Genomic DNA, 17,265 nt, shown 5'->3' on the forward strand with positions numbered 1-17,265 from the left:
CTGCCACCAGCATCTAAGTTACAGACTCCATATCCTGAGATTTTGGATCTTTTTACATATATGGTCGCATTTGAACTTATTGTGAATACACTTTACCTCTGTGGTGTATGTTGTGGATTAGTTGCATGCAGCCTATCCTTACAAATTACTGACAAAGAGCCCCTGATAAATGCACCACCTCTTTGAGAATCCCTTCCCATTAGGTGAGCTGATGAATAGGTTGTGCTCCTCGTCTTGCTGGCGAGAACAAATTGTGCCTGGTAATCAATGAAAATTTAATTGAGTGACAGAGAACTGGAGCCCTGGGAGCTGCATTTATGCCATTCTTTGATGTATTTTCAAAGCCCGTTTTACCCCTGCCTAATTAATCAGCGTAATGAAGACTTTAGATGCAGTTGGGAAAGCGGTTAATGTTTTGTTTAAGAAGCAGGAAGGAACTGTATACACTGAATTGTTATCTGTAAAGGCAAACTAGAGTCAGACATGAGATATGACAACCAGCACCAGTTTTGCATTTGCATTGCTACAGATGAGCAGTGTTGGAAGATATCAAACATTTAATTTGGAAAATCTGATCAAGGGTTAATATGGCACAGCACTGAATAAAGCTGTGCTCCCATCTGCTAAAGTGAATACGGATTAAAAACTGTGAAATGAATTACAGGGTAAAAAAAACCCAAAAGTATTACAGGCCAGGATTGAAATCTTGAAATGAAACCTCCAAATTACAAAATGTTGGCAAGGCTATCACAGGGGAATATTTCTCTCTGCAGAATGATTTGTTTTGGAGCATTTAAATTAGCACTAACCTGTTGCTAGAGGCATTAGCTTAAGCGACTGGCTGTAAATCCTGATTCTGCAATCAGAGGCAGCAGCGAGGAGGGTCTGAGTGTATGGTGCACCTGTGTTCTGCTGAAATTCATTAGCCTCCCATGCCAAATAAGTATTTAGAAAACTCTTATCTCCTTCCACAGTTATGCAATTTGCAATTTTCAGATTTTCTTTCACATGATAATTACAGGAATTGGGTTACGAGACAATCAGCCTCGGGATACGGCAAAAGCCTTCAGTGCTGGTTTTCTATCATGCAACAATCCCAACACAAATTGAGAATCTGAGATAATTTTAGCGGTGGATTAGTGTCCCACCTCCCCCATGATCAATCCATCAAATATGCATAAACATTTGTGGCAATTTCTTCATAACGACACTGCCAATTTCGTAAATGGCCTGTATTTGTATAGCGCTTTACTAGTCCCTAAGGACCCCAAAGCGCTTTACACATTCAGTCATCCACCCATTCACACACACGTTCACACACTGGTGATGGCAAGCTACATTGTAGCCACAGCTGCCCTGGGGCGCACTGACAGAGGCGAATATGAAACTAGATCTTTTCTGGATTAATACTTCAGTTTCAGACAGTCAGGGGTTGTTCAAACAAAACCTCTTCATCTTCTATTGTTTTGTGACGGCTGAGGCTGCACCTTTCCTCTGCCAGTCACTATAATCCATGCAAACAGAGCGAACAGCCCTGCTGCCTTCCCCTGCATGCCAGCACAAGCCGTGGAGACATCCTGTCTCATGATAACTTTGTCACTGTTTGGGGGCCTTTTCGAAGATGATTTTGTCATGTGCGACTCTTCACTCTCTCACATGGTGATAGGACTGCTGGCGTTGTTGCCTCCAGCTCCCGTGTGCGCCGGTGACGAGTGCCACTGTCACTCTGGTCATCTCCCTGTCTTGACAGGCCACATGCTCTTTGTGACAGCTCCAAACAGGCCTACAGCTCAACTTCTGTGCTCACCTGAGCATACACTGCCCTGCTTACTCCATGATGAATGATTAATCAGTGCATTTATTTATTTTTACTTACAGGTAAAAATCTTAAAAATCCTTCCCAATTTAAATTTGGCCATTCCTTTCACCGTCATCTCCCTAATGAGTTCTGCAGCATGTCCAGTGCTCCTATTTTTAGATCCCATCTTTTGGGAGTCCCAAATGTGACTGCTGCATGTGCATATTTGCGATATGTATGTCTATTATGTCAAAACAACAACCCTTCAACTGAAATTATATTTTGAGGAAACAGAAAGAAGTCACATGGAGCCAAATGTTGTGAGCTAGTTGGATGGTGAGAAACCTACCCTACTCAGAATGCAGAAGTCAAGGAAGAATTTTAAGTGTAGAACATTTAAAATAACAAAAACTAAAAGCACACAATGCTAACTGCCAGTCTACAGTAATATCATGTCCACAGGCATCACCGTCTTAAACGAAATGCTCAAGAAGCCATCGTAACAATGACTTTCTCATCACTTTCCGCACTATTATTGCCTTTAACTGGATTTCCCAGTCCATTTTGCCACTTCCTCCTTGTTCCATTGGGTCCCCACTCTGGTGAGTCTCTGTGATGTATCGATCCCACTGTGCCAACTGCTACGCTGGACTCCTTTTATATCGGGTGACTGAGCAGGTGTAGGTCATTCGTTGAATTATGGAGATGCAGGTTGGAAGTAGTACAATTTCTTTTAATAAAAGCATGCAAATAAAAGAATAAGATAACCTTTATTAGTCCCACATGTGGGAAATTTGTTGTGTCACAGCAGAAAGTGGACAGTGCAAAGTTACAGTAGCAAAAATTAAGAAAAACACTGGAATAGGATAAGATAATAAGAATAAACAGAACAGAATAAAATACAACATTGTCAGAAAAAGACAAATGCGCTTAGTGTTACTGCACATGTGTGGATGTGTGTTTACAAAATATAAATAATCAAAATCAATATTAATGAAACTCACAACATAAAATCACAGACAAGATAAAATATTAAAGTTCCTTCCACACTATGACAACACTCCTGACTTTTTCAGTGTGCTGTGAGTGAGCACACAGTGACACGATGGCACAAGGCACAGCTGAGGTCATTCACGGCATATGGATGATACAAAACGCACATTCACAGTCTCACCTACAGGGATGCATTTTACCCTGCACAACCCTATGAATGTAAAAACAACAAACACGCTCCTGGTCAAAGCTGTGACCTGATGGCGCCTTCGCCAGGCTTGGACATTCCAGACTTTTCCACTGAAGACTGATGGTTGGTTAGTTTGTTGAAATCACATATGCACATGTGCTATACTGCAGCACCTCAAAGAGGTTAGTGGCCACATTTAAATCAGGAATTATTTTTTATTTTTATGGGGAGAGCCACAAAACCCTGTATGTCGCTAACATTTTAGAGAAAGAAACACACTCAGGGATTTCACCCCAACATCTTTTCTTGCACTGTGACTAATTATGTTAACTTTCAATGACTTCTTCTTCTTTTCTTCTCTACTAGCAGTGTGCAGGGCCTGAGGGGACAGTAATAAATAATTTCAAATGCAGAAGTAAGTTTGAGCTGCACCTACTGAAATGAAAGTAATAATGAAAAATTTCCTTAGAAGGTTATGACTTTAATATATATGCATAAAAAGTAACACTGAGATGGAAGTTCGGAGGGATGGACTGACCATATGCATTTCTGATTAGCAGCATTTGTTGGAGAAAAAGCAAGTCAGTAGTCAGTTATTATAATAATGGCAAATGCACATGACTGATTACAACACTGTACAAACGTCTCATTTCATTACATTTTGATAGGAAGATGGTGCAGCAATGTATTGGAATGTGTGCAAACATACAGTATATATGGCAAAAACAGAGTTTGTATAATTCTAACAAGCTTGAAAGTCAATATTTTGGTGTGACCACCTTTATTCGTCAACGCAGCCTGAACTCTCTTAGGCAAACGTTCTTCTAATGTCTTTAAGTACTCTTCAGGAATAGTTAAACAGGCTTCTTGAAGGAGATTCAAAGCTCTTCTCTGGATGATGGCAGCCTTTTGTTCTGCTCTTTGTCAAAATTATCCCATATTACTTCTATAATGTTGAGGTCTGCTTTGGGGAGGCCAATCCATGACTGATAGTGTGTGTGTTTTTTTTGTCCAGGGATCCTTTCACGGCACTGGCAGTGTGTTTGGGTTCATTACCATTTGACAAATGAAGCCATTACCAATCAGATGTTTTCCACACAGTGCTGCATGGTGGATCAAAATCTGACAGTACTTTTCCGTGTTCATAATTTCAGAAATTTTCACACATGTCCAACACCACCAGCTGAAATGCAGCCAAAAATCCAAGACAAACTTCCACCGTATTTTAAAGATGGCTGTAGACCCTCACTGTTGTATCCTCCTTCATTGTTAACTAGAACTTTCACATTTCTATTCATCACTACATAAGAAATGTTGCCACAGATTTTCAGTCCAGTTCTCGTGTATTTTGTCGGGTCTCTGCTGGACTTTTTCCTATTTATTCATAAGGTCATAATTTTTAGATACTGTTCATCTGTTGTCAATAGTTTTTTGGGCCTCCCACTTTCACTGCCACATCACTTTTCCAGTTTCCTCTGATTTATAAGGACACATTGCACAGCAAGTGTACCAAGTTTAGCTAGAAGCTCCCCAGCTCTTTGGGAATCACCCAAGGGGATTCCCTAAGAGCCGGGGAATCAGCTGGGTTATCGTTGTCATTTTTCATAGATTCAGCTAAAGCAATGGGTGATTCCCAAAGAGCCGGGGAATCAACTGGGTTATCGTTGTCATTTTTCATAGATTCAGCTAAAGCAATGGGAACAAATTGTGTTTTTACAGGTACAAAGATTGGACTGAAAATGTAAAAAAAGAAAAAAAATGAGCCAGTGTGCAAAGAAAAACTTTGAAAGACTTGACAGGAAAGCCTGGCTTCATGGAAGCAAAGTGTAAAGAAATTAAAGCTGACTCAAGACTTTCGAACAGTATATTGTAAGAACTGAATACAGCATGCAGGACGAGGTATAGCAGTAAGGTTGAAACATGTTAGTGAAAAGAAAGATTTAAATATCCTCAAAGGAATGGAGCGTGACTGAAACAGAGAGTTAAATGACAAACAACTTACGTTGTGTCCTTTAAATGGTTTATAAAACAGCAACAAGTTTGCTTAGTTAGCTCTGTAATCGTTACAGAAAGCAAGAGAAAAATGGTTCTAATAGGTAACATTACAAACTTAGTTTTTAAAAGATTAACATAATAGACGGCTGAAATAGAGAGCTAAATGTACTGAATAAATAGCTGGCCAGATAACATGGATAAACAGCTAAAAGTGCTGATTAAATGTTTGAAATCGTTAATTCAAATTATTAAACTGTTTAAGCAGTTTGCTAGAAGTAATGGCTGAAAGCAAATAACAGTCACGGAGAACAACTGGAAAAATTATTGCAGGCCTAATGGATAAACTGTTGAAAGACCTAAAAGTAAATTATTTAACCATCCCAACCAATAAGTGATGGAATAATAGTACGTGTGCTGCACCAGGAATGCTAATTTTATTCAAGTTTAAAAGCACTCCCGTGCAGATATTAAGCTCAACCTAAGGTCATCATTTGTCCCGAGACTCAGTCTCTTACTTAGAAAAGACTGCAGTCAGAGGTAATTTCTCTGTCTTTGGAAAATGTGATAAATTTCTTTGTGGGGATGAGATTAAAAATAGGCAAAGCCACAAAGAAGCAAGATGTCCTCGCACTCGGAGAACAGGTCAGGTTTTTCCTTCTACTGAGAGATCCATCAGTCGTAATGACTCTCATTTTGGCGGCACAACTGGGAAAGCTTTAAACATATTTGGCACTAGACAGACAGATGGTTCAAACGCACGGATCAGCACGGCAAAAGAACCAGAGCCTAAAGAATTAAATCAACCCAGGAGTAATTACATTCAACTATTGGTCAGCCCGTTCCACTTGCCTAGCCTGTTGTTATCGGGGACGTCATCTTTCGGCCCCGGCGCTCAACAGGTCCTCGTATTGGGAACATATTTCACGCTGTAATGATGTTGCTTGCGAGGGAGTCATATCCTGCTGGGCAATAATAATGAGAAGATGATGTTATGACACAAAAGGCTGACAATTAACCTGAAAATACATCCTGAAATTTGGGAGCTCCATGCTCTGTATGGATACAAAATCTCTGAGTCAGGCCATAAAATAGGAGGTAGTGTGTCCTTGCAGGCCATTTCAGTGAGTACACATCTCCCTGACAGTATGTTTTTACAGTAAGTGTTTTATGGGGGATAAATTACAGGAAAATTTTCTCCCACTTTTTGATATATTTTGTGCCATAGATACTTTTTGGGGGGCTTTGACTGTTAACGGCCACAATGCTGACGAGTTTCTATACCATGTGGGGCAAAAAGTGGTGTTATAGAAACAAACTAAAAGACCAGTATGTTCACACTACCCTATGGTGTCCTGTTTATTTGATCTGGAAAATGTTGAGTCCTAATTAGGTGCAAATGTACTCATTAGTTGAAGCCACTCTGCGGACACCGATTGTCAATGAATTATTCAAGCTCTCTCTCTCTCCTGTACACGACATCAATACTCGGCTCTTCCCGCCGCACCGCTGTGCATTCTCATCTCCAATTGCATACTGCCGCTGTGAAATGAAGGGTTTTTGAATTCATCAGAAGAGCTGCTCAGAGAATACAAATCATTCATATCTTTCCTGCCTCCAGCCTTCTCTTCTCAGACCCCTGTCCTCTGCACTGCAGATTTAATTAGTTCTGCCCCAGTAACCCTGCTTCTTTCTCCCTTCTTCCCTCAGGTTATGGCCATGCAGCCCCCAGCACAAACGGAGGGAAGGTGTTCTGCATGCTTTACGCCCTCCTGGGCATCCCTCTCACCTTGGTCATGTTCCAGAGCGTGGGTGAGCGGATCAACACCTTTGTCAGGTACCTGCTCCACCGCCTGAAGAAGTGCCTTGGAATGAGGCGCACTGAGGTCTCCTTGGTCAACATGGTGACCATCGGTTTCATATCCTGCATGAGCACGTTATGTGTGGGCGCAGTGGCATTCTCCCACTTTGAGGGGTGGAGTTTCTTTCACGCCTTCTACTACTGCTTCATCACGCTCACTACCATCGGCTTTGGGGACTATGTGGCGCTGCAGAATGAGCACGCTCTGCAGAAGAAGCCGCAGTACGTGGCCTTCAGCTTCATCTACATCTTGACCGGTCTGGCCGTGATTGGAGCGTTCCTCAACTTAGCAGTGCTGCGCTTCATGACCATGAACGCCGAGGACGAGAAGAGGGATGCTGAACAGAGGGCTCTACTGGCACATAACGGTCAGGCAGGCGGACACATCAACTGCTCCGTAGATCCGGCCTCTCCTTCTTCCACGCATTCTGGGTTTGTCGGCGGAGGGAGTGCGATCGGAGGAAGCGGGGGAGGCGGAGCGGCAAGCCGGGGTCTGCGTAACGTTTACGCTGAGGTTCTTCATTTCCAGTCCATGTGCTCCTGTCTTTGGTACAAAAGTAGAGAGAAGCTGCAGTACTCCATACCCATGATCATCCCCCGCGACCTCTCTACTTCAGACACCTACATGGAGCAGGGAGAGGCTTTTTCCAATCCCCTTCACTCTAACGGCTGTGTGTGCAGTCTGCAGCGCCACTCGGGCATCAGCTCAGTGTCCACGGGGTTGCACAGCATCAACACCTACAGAAGACTCAATAAACGCAGATGTTCCATCTAGAAACCCAGAGGACTTTGTGCATTTAGATGAAGTCCCACTTGAAGTGAGGGAGAGCCCTCCTACTGTGGTGCGACATTAGTTGTGGACACCAAGGGAACTCTATTTGCATCCTGAAGAGATGTTGGACTCTAGACGTTTGCCTCTTTCTGGCACTGAAGCGGATGCACCCTTCAGACTCCAGCCATGTATTTAACTTCCATTAATTAAGCACAAACCATTTAGCACTAACATTGTTACTGATGTTACAGAGAAATGATGCTAATGGTTGTTTTAGAAGCATTCGTTACACAACTATTGCTGTTAGAAGACAGGGGAAAAAAACCACGTGCATCTCTCTGCACCTCTGAATATCGAGTATCTTAATATTGAACTCAGTATTTTCTGTGCTCATGAGGCGGAACTTTATGTTTGAATATGAAAAGGGACAAAATACACTGTGAGACACACTTTTAAGAGTAAGTAGGGTGTACTAACTGTATAAAATCCCTGCCAAGATATATTTTATTGAAACAAAAAACAACTTAAATCCACATTTTCCAAAATAAATCTTTGGTTGTAAGGAGTATGGTCACTTCAGTGAAATTAAAGCTTGTATATATTTGGACACTAGCAGGTGTTATTGAGGGAAAACCTATTTTTTCAGTGAACGTTTAAAAGATAATTGATCTCAGTGTCTCCTGTGTGTCTACAGTTCAAGTTTAAACCAAACTTTCTGCTCTGCTAACTACTTTATTTTCTCCATCCATGAGATTAAACCACCGTGTAGGTGCTTAAATGACTGAGAATGATTGAGCAGGTTTGCTGAAGAACATTTTGGGGATCAAACCTGCGACAGTGTCTTCAACCACTAAGGCCTCCCTGACAGCCCATTCAGACTTCACTGCAAAGCGCTGTGAATTTCTTTTGCAAAGTTTCTTCGTGTGCATCAAACTATTTTATGTACATGTTGCTTGTCATATGTTTTCATATAGAACAACTGTATTCCCATAGTCTAAATCAGAGCATGCAAGCTCACTTACGTGTAGTGGAAAGTCATTACTCAGTGCTGCACCTTAGAGGACTGTCGTACATGCTTTCATACACTGGAGAACCATTTTTTTAATGGAGTCACATTATTTTGGCGATACACCCCAATGAACTCCTCCCACTTTACTACACAGAAATGTTGAATTCAGTACCGATGGCTGAGAATATCAGGCGTCCACCTCACTTACTGATGGCCTCACAGTTTGCACCTCATGCACTTATGGAGTCTTTGCTCCAGCCCCATCTAAACGCACTTGGCTCAGCTAGCTGAGGCCTTTATGCAGTGCTCACTTTTGCTTCAGTCCTCTCTGAAAGAGTTTTCTTACATAATCTTTAGCTTATTATATTTTAGTTTAGTGGTTTTACTTTACAGAGTGTCACATTTCATCCTTTTTTTGTACTGGAATGTTCTCATTAACTGCAATATGCCTGTTAACATTGTTCAGCATCTCTTTTGAACCGAGTGATGAACAGTCAGCTTTGTGTGTTACTATACATTAACATTATGTTTTTTCTTTAACTATAATAAAACATGATTTAATTAACATGGCTCTCATTTATTACTCTTGGACAGTGTCTTAAATTTGATCTTGATGCTTTTGGTGTATTATTTTAATTTTTAATCATGATATTGGTGTCGATCCAATACCAAGTAAATACAGATAGTAGTGCTGATACCAGTACTGATACCTTTAACCTATAAAGGCAGCTTATATATGGGAGAGCAGTGTCTCATGATTTTTGAGATGAATCATCATCACTTGAAAATTCTGCTAACACATTTCAATTACCAATAAATCCACACAACAAAACATATTTTTCAGCTTTACATTTATTTTGAAAATACATGTAACACAATTTTTTTTGTGCACAGCAGTGGAGGTATATTTTTTCATTGAATGGACTACACAGTCGCATCATCTCCATTCACTCCAATGAACCTTTTTCTATTTTTTGTTACAGTAATGGCGGATCATGGAGCCTCATAATAGTTCAAATCAATGCATTCTATTCAACAGCTCTGGTTAAGTGTCCAGACAAATCCTCACATATTATACTGTATGTATACATAATGATGTAATCACATATACAGTTGTATCTGGTATGGTAATATTATAAATCAGTGCAGTTATAGATTTATAATTATCAAAATTTGACAGTTTGTCACTTAATTTAAATTTGCTGTTAAACACTGCCGTGCATCGCGTGACAAACCCAATTCTGAACACTCGCCGACACAAGTGACTTACTCAGTGGCTCTGGGTGTAGCACCATATACCATTCTGACACCAAATTCACCATGTAACTGCCAGTGGCATCATTCAACAACCAATCACAACCAATTGGGGAATATATATTTGGTACCACCAGTGTCTAGGTTTGCGTTACTTTGGCTCAGCTATGTTGAGAAATATACCTTCATGAAAGGAAACAGAAAACTACATGAAAAATCAAGAAAGAGCAAGTTAGCGACAATGCTTTTATTCTAAATGACACCCATAGGATGGAAACGCGCTTAGAAAGACATTAAAAAAAATTGTTTAGCAGTTAAACATAAATGTAAAGAACATGGGATTTTAAATATTAAAAAATATGTAAATATTTTATAAGTGGGGAAACACATTCAGAATATTATTTTACAATTAAAGGATGGCGGTCTGTGTAAACATAATCTTTGTTTGTTTACAGGAAATCTCCTGCGATAATGTTAAATAATTTACCAGTTCAGATGATTTGTCTAAATGAAAACATGACCAAACCCTTTCTACCCTCTGAAGACAGATGTTATGTGTTGCTTTTCTTTGCTTTTGTATCAAGTTTTATAAAGTTGCTTAGAAATGTGCCCCTAACAACGCCACATAGTGACTTTTTTGTTTTGTTTTAAACATGACAAGCTGTCTTTTATTTTGAAAAATTAAAGCACTTTACCCAAAAAATATTACCCAATTTTTCTGCAATAAAAAAAATTCTACACCCGTCTGTGTGCATATGGTTAAATGTAACTCATAGCAAATGCTCAAATCATCCAGCATTAGAGCAACAAGAGACTCTGCTACACACACTCTGGTACAGCCTCCTGGGCAGCTACTGTATGCATGTTTTTCTACATTTATTCAGTATTCAGTGTGTTATAGATTGCAGGGGAAGTCAACACTCATTGTTCTTTGGAAGGTACTTCCAGGGATTTAATAATGAATGAGATGCCCTCAACAGTCACAGTGCAGATATTCATTGAGCTGAAAATTCCTAACAGCACAACAGCCGTTTTTTCTAAACCCAAAGAGAAAATATTTTACATATTAAAGTTGCTTCAATGCAGAATGGCTTTAATAAAATATGTATTTAATGCATCATAAACAAAATGCATTAGCTTCAGGAAAAAAAAGGCCTTTAGTTCCTGTTTAAGTTAAAGAAATTATCTTTTTCTATCTTAATTTGTTTTCTAGCATTTTTGGTTGTCAAAGATTTTCCAACTTTTGTTTCTACTTTGTGTTTTATCTCAATTTTGGCTTTATGGGTATTCAGAAAATAAGAGTACATCCAGATTTTTTTAAACACCCTATGTAGACAAAGCCTCAAATTTTTAGACAAATCCATTATGTTTAATGAATAATAAACAATCTATGTGACCCATGTTGCAAAAACTCCCTGAATCTGTATTTGACTGCCACCAGTCCTTTCATCACGACTAACTTTTCAGCCGTGCAGGCTTCAGTGACATGTTACATAACCAAAGTTAGGATGGGGTAACTTGCAGTGTATTCATCCGTTTTGAAAATTATTATATAACTGTCACAGTCACACCTTCACAGCTGCAAACCGTAAACTCTTCCGCTCCACTTCCAAGGAGAAAGTGCACAGATGATCAGCTGAGATCTTCTTGTTGTTCGTTACTTTCCATCCTTTAACCCTGCAAGTACTGACCTGCAGCACTGCACTCAGCACCACTCTGCGGTTCAGCAGTTTCTCTATACCTTGTCTTTATGTTCACATCACAGCATAAAAACACAATCAAGAAGCTGCAGCTAATTTAGAGATGTAGAGGTTTTCTTTTCCTTGTTACATTCTTTTAAGATCATTTAAAGGGTATATAAAGGGGTTAACGTTTACTAAGCTGCTTTTAGGTCTCAATTTCTGGGTTCTTCCCTTCCCTCCACCTTCCATGTCACTGGTTGTGGTTCAAGTCCTGCAGGCAATGGATGCCTTCCAGGGCCTACATACATTGGCTCTCCATCCAGTATTATGTTACTGTCCTCACCCATAGACCACTTTGAGAATGCAACATTCTTTAAGACATAAGTAATACATTCAGATTATAGATACATTATGTAATTTAAAAAAAAGCTTGCAAAAAGAAACAATTTAAATAATAATTAGTCCTGAGAATGTGTTAATGGTTCTCTTTCTTTTGGCTTCATCTGCCTCCATCTCACCCTATTATTAGCATCCTCCTCTGTTACACCAACCCTCTGCATGCCCTCCTTCACTAGACCCATGGAAGTCCCGTTTCCTCCTGGCTGGCACCACCATATTCACTATCCTTTGCCCATTACATCCACCATCCCTCCTCTCCGCATGTTCAAACCATCTCATCCTTGCCTACTTAAGTTTGTCTCCAAACGACGTCATTGTGGACCCTTTTAAATTTGGGCAGATAACTGAATTTATGCCACGCTGACTCACACAACTCTTGGGGAAACGTGGATGTGGAAAGCATGAATTGGGAATAAAGTGAGAGCTTTTTCAACACCTTTTTTTGTGTATGTGTTTTCATTGTGTATTTGAGGCTCTTCATGAGATCATGGAACCATACTTGCTGGTCCTAGGTGTTCTCCACTCTTTGGGTGTAATTTATTTGTTTATCCAAGTGTTACGTCTCCTCGAGGGCAGGAGGGGATAACACAACAACTCTGGAAACCCGGTACAGGTGTTATAAAAAGTTTAATAGCAGAGCTCTCACAAAATAAGTAACCCAAATTCAAACAACAAATGTGGGGGAGAAAGGGACACCAAAAAGACAAAAACAAAACTTAGCTGAGGTATTATCCTACAAAAACAAAAACAGGGGGGAAAGACCCTAAACCTCAACTCAAAACAAGCTCAAAATTACATGGGTGGCACCAACCTACTTACCTAGTGTTTCTAACAAAAAGACTCTACGTGAGTAAGTGTATGGGGTCCCCAAACTTAGTCCACTTTACTCCCACCACAACTATCAAACAAAAGAAATACAGCAGAGGCGCTTTACACATGTGCCAAACAATTCGAAGGAGGGAAGAGAGCCGCGCCCAGCCACAGGTGAGTCTCCTTATCAAGGTGTGCCCTCCTGGTTTGTCCAATCAGGGTCTCCCTCCTCTAATTAGTTGGAGGTCCCCAAATTGACATCAGGCTGCAGTCTGCGTACCTAAGGGAATGGCAAACAAAAGGAGAGGGAAAGAAAACATGCAGCCTGCAGACACGTAACACCAAGCAAACAAAAAATATATATAATGAGGTTAGGATTTAGATGTTGGTTTTTTTTTTTAAATTACACCGATGATGTCGAGGTCTCAAAAACTCATGTAGGAGATATGATAGACTTGGCACAGGCTGTGTTCTCTTAATAGGTGTGCAGGGATTTAATTACAATTGAGTTGACTGGCTGTACCAGAAACTGTACTGTACAGCCACTAAACTTTAACTGTGTTGTTTATTACAGACTGTACTTTCCGTCCATCATGTTTTATGGCTCAGCCCCACCAAGATAAGGTGGTTGCCAAGTGATTGCATTTAACTTTTTTGCTTTTAGCACCAATTACAAATAGTTGTGGTGACCAGCTGGTCACTCGGAGTCTGGGTGTGCAACAACCTTATCTTCTGTGAATTCAGCACAGATAATCACTGTATTATTACAAACTGATTGGGCATATTCATCAACTTGACTGATAGTGGACTGAGTCCACCTTATTGGAGTTTTATCGCTGTTTGACACACCAAAGTAGGTTTGAAGATGGCAGATAACTCAAAGGGATTGCAGCCCTGGTCCTCGTGTTTGAATCAAATATTTCAAGGGTAACAAGATCACAATTTCACTGCACACAGTTGCATTAATTTTATTTGTGTTGTTGGTCTTCAACCACTGTTTCCTGCTGTGACTGTAGCATTAATAATGAGCTCAGCTGGCCTTTCAGAATTGCTTCATTTATTTCTCACAGTGCTGTGGTTGGGTCCATCATTGCTTCTTGAAGAATAAACAAGCAAAAATGTGCTACTGACGAGACAGTTTCTTAGCCTATCGTTTTCCATTTCCTCGTGTTTATCGTCCTCTATCATTCTTTATTGGCAACTGCTGCCTGACTGATTCATCTGAGAGAAGTCCAGCCCTCTTTATTTTTTCCCGAAAGTAATCATTTGTATTAATGATAAGATCCTATTACATATACAATTTGGAACGATGTGTCCTCCTTTTCGATTGAACTGTAAAATTTTCTTTTTTTCCCCACACTGCTTCATAGGAATGTTTCTGGTTTGAAATCATTGTTAAAAAAGAAAGTCTAGCATAGGTTTACAAAATCTGCATGTAATGTTTGAGGTAATTTCCAAATTAACAAAAGAAATACTGACATTATGTCCACTGAACGCTCAGTGTTTTGTGTTTTTGCTATGTATTTAATCATTGATGCATTCAACTAATTTATTTCTGCACTATTTGGTGAAATGGACCAACGCCATTCGGAGACAAATTTATAAACAAAACCCAATGAGTATTTTTAGGAATGTGGACACAATCAAAGAAAACTACAGAATATGACAGGAAGCATCCACAGAGTTACGAGCTTTTCGAGGACACAAATACCATCTGACAGGCTGCAGTTCTTCATGGTTGGACGGCCAAGCTTCACAAAAAGAGCACAAGAAGACTTCAATCTGAGGTGATGCTAACATTAAACCATTACTTACTTTCCATTACTTACGTTCATACTTTTGTGTTACATGAACATAACAAAAGGACGTATCCTTCTCACCTCAGATAACATTAACATTGTTAGAAATGAGCAGCATGTTAAGACAATACAGGTGGACTAAATATGTTACAGTGTAATTAGACAGTAGGTACAGAACAGTAATGGCCTTCTCTGCAAGGCTGCTCTACGCTGCACTCAAGAATATAATCGGCATGCTGTGAAATCCAGGCGCTGATTTTTGAAAGGAGCTGTCAGCAGAGAAAAAAACCATCAAACTGAAGCCATTTCTCAAAACATCTGAAGGCATTTGTACCTGAAAATTGGTCACTTTTTATATATTTTGTTGTCCAGCTATTCCACATTATCACCTCCTTCCTTGTTCTCCCACATTTGCTGTCACTATTGTCTCCTGAGATTGGCAACTTGTAGAATAAACTACAATTATTCCAAAGAATAGCATCTGGATGAGTTCTTTTCAGGCATGGCACAGCATATTCAAAGAAATAAATAAAAATGAAGAGGGCGTACGTTCACCACTAAATGTCTAGCATTCAGTTCCTCTCACATCTCAGTCGCATTGCATTGCACGAGGCCAACTCATTTTCACAGGAAGCTGAAAATACAGCCGTCTGCCAGGACCCTTATCTCACAAGTGGAAAATGCCATTAATGTCCTACTCCGCTCCCTGCTGTTAATCACATAGAGAGGAAATGTCTTCTTATGTGCAGAAAACCATCTCCTTTGACAAAAGCAGTAAGCTGTTGTGCATTACTGAATGACATGTCAACATTACAAATTAAAGACACTTTCCTAACCTTTTTAAATTTCTTGTCAGCCAGCGTGTGGTATTTAATGTTTTAAACACTTACAACTTTGGTGTCAGCTACCAAACAACCCCTATCACTGACTTGAAGAAGAACTGTTATCAATAATGCTGATATCACTACATTTTATTTATGTTTTAGCTTGAAGACAGTTCTTGATGTTTCAGATACTGCCTCCATGGTGCCATCTAAGGAATACATGGTAAATGACCTGGCAGTTATATTCTGCTCTATTTGAGCAGTAGCACTGCTACAAGTTTCATTCACCCATTCAGAAATACATTCGTACAAGTGCTTTTTAGCTAACATTCTCACACTCCCATGAGTGCATCAAGGGAAAATCAGGGTTCAGTATCTTGACAAAGACTACTTTGACATACAGCCTATAGGAGCTGCAGATCCACAGCCACTGATAAGTTGACAGCTATACACAGAAGATACTTCTGGATGCTCCCTTGCCTCAGAGGGTAGCCCCACACACTTTATTTGGCAGGGTTTTATGCTGGATGCCCTTGCTGACACAACGCCATAGGAGATTTGTTTCTCTGACTGTAATTGTCTACCTTTTCCTTGCCAAGCAAATGTGTTAACTAGTTCACCACTGGAGGCAGGGAACAGGTTCAGAAGTTGACAGCTATATAGTACATTTATGGCATATGTTCAAGAGGACAGTGGGTGGTTAAAAGGATTTCAAGCTGAACCTGTTGGTGATAGTTTTTGTGCTCAAGCTGTTTATTTATTTAACAGTTGTTCATTTAATGGTCTAATTAGTATGTTGACGTGACATTTGACTGGATGTAACCAGCTGCAAGGTGGCTTAGCTCAGTTTGGCATAAAAACTGTCAGCAAAAGGAGAAACAGCCTGCCTGGCTCTGTCCACAGGCAACAACATCTGTCAAACCAACACCAAACTCACTCACTGACTGTGTTGAAGCCTTCCATAAACCAAAGGACAAAAAAGGATTTGTAGCATGTTAGCTTAGGTGCGGTGGGTTTTAACTGAATTCCTAGTTCCTTAATGGTTAAACAAACAAGTTATAACTACAGACAGCATTGGAGATTTATTGTGTGATGTCATGCCACATTGCTTGAGAGTTATCCACCATATTGGAAGTGGTAAAAACAACAGCTGCTTGCAAGGGATTCCCCAACTGACTAGTTGCTGGAGACTTCTGGTTCTTGCTTGGTGTAAAGATGGTGGTACACCACAAAGCTATCTTACAAAACAAAACAAATCTTGCTTTTACTCACTTTTCTGGAACACGCTACATTTGACATGCGAGTTCCTGGAACGCAGCATTATTCACTTGGGTTTACATTGTCACCATGACTGTCAGATGCCCACAAATGATTGACAAGTTGATGTCATGTGGTTAATTGTCACATGGCTGCAAAAGGTCTGTAAATGACGAACGTATCTACTGTGACGTTACCAGTTGGCTTCTGAAGTCCAATTTGGAAGCCTCAAGATGAGCCAAGAGTACACCCCATATAAATCCATAATCCTCTCTGAAATAAGGACAAAAAAACACATAAATTGGACTTAACATTTTAATAAAGTTGATCTGCCCTTAAACTCATCAGGAATGTGTTAGCCAACCGGGGGCCATTAAACAAAAGTTTAAAGGGGAGTCCACATAGGAAGCAGTTTGCTCGTCAGCATTGCTTTGTTGCTGATGGTTGGATCCAGGCTCTGCCTGTTTAAGTAATGTATTTGCTACCCTGTCATTTGTCAGTCAGCAGTATCCTTTGCTCTCACTAGCAGTCACTTGTCTCAAAGTTGTGAAGGTTTACTTTTGAGTCGCCCACACTTATTCCACCTGTTAATTCTTGATGTCTCTGAATGTCATTGACTTTCTGT

The 17,265-nt window shown here is 40.1% G+C and overlaps 1 protein-coding gene across 1 annotated transcript in view; it reads left to right on the top strand.

The window, feature by feature from the left end:
- kcnk3a (potassium channel, subfamily K, member 3a) overlaps nt 1-9,199 on the top strand; it is a 46,713-nt gene extending 37,514 nt beyond the window's left edge. The window contains exon 2 of the mRNA XM_084953261.1: nt 6,684-9,199. Coding sequence (XP_084809387.1) covers nt 6,684-7,609 — 926 coding nt within the window. The 3' untranslated portion in view covers nt 7,610-9,199. The remainder of the gene's footprint in view (nt 1-6,683) is intronic.
- Nucleotides 9,200-17,265: the final 8,066 nt, after the last annotated feature.

This window comes from Perissodus microlepis, chromosome 15, assembly GCF_051167445.1.
Source record: "Perissodus microlepis isolate ML-2025 ecotype Zambia chromosome 15, ASM5116744v1, whole genome shotgun sequence".
In the NCBI taxonomy this organism is placed as follows: domain Eukaryota; kingdom Metazoa; phylum Chordata; class Actinopteri; order Cichliformes; family Cichlidae; genus Perissodus; species Perissodus microlepis.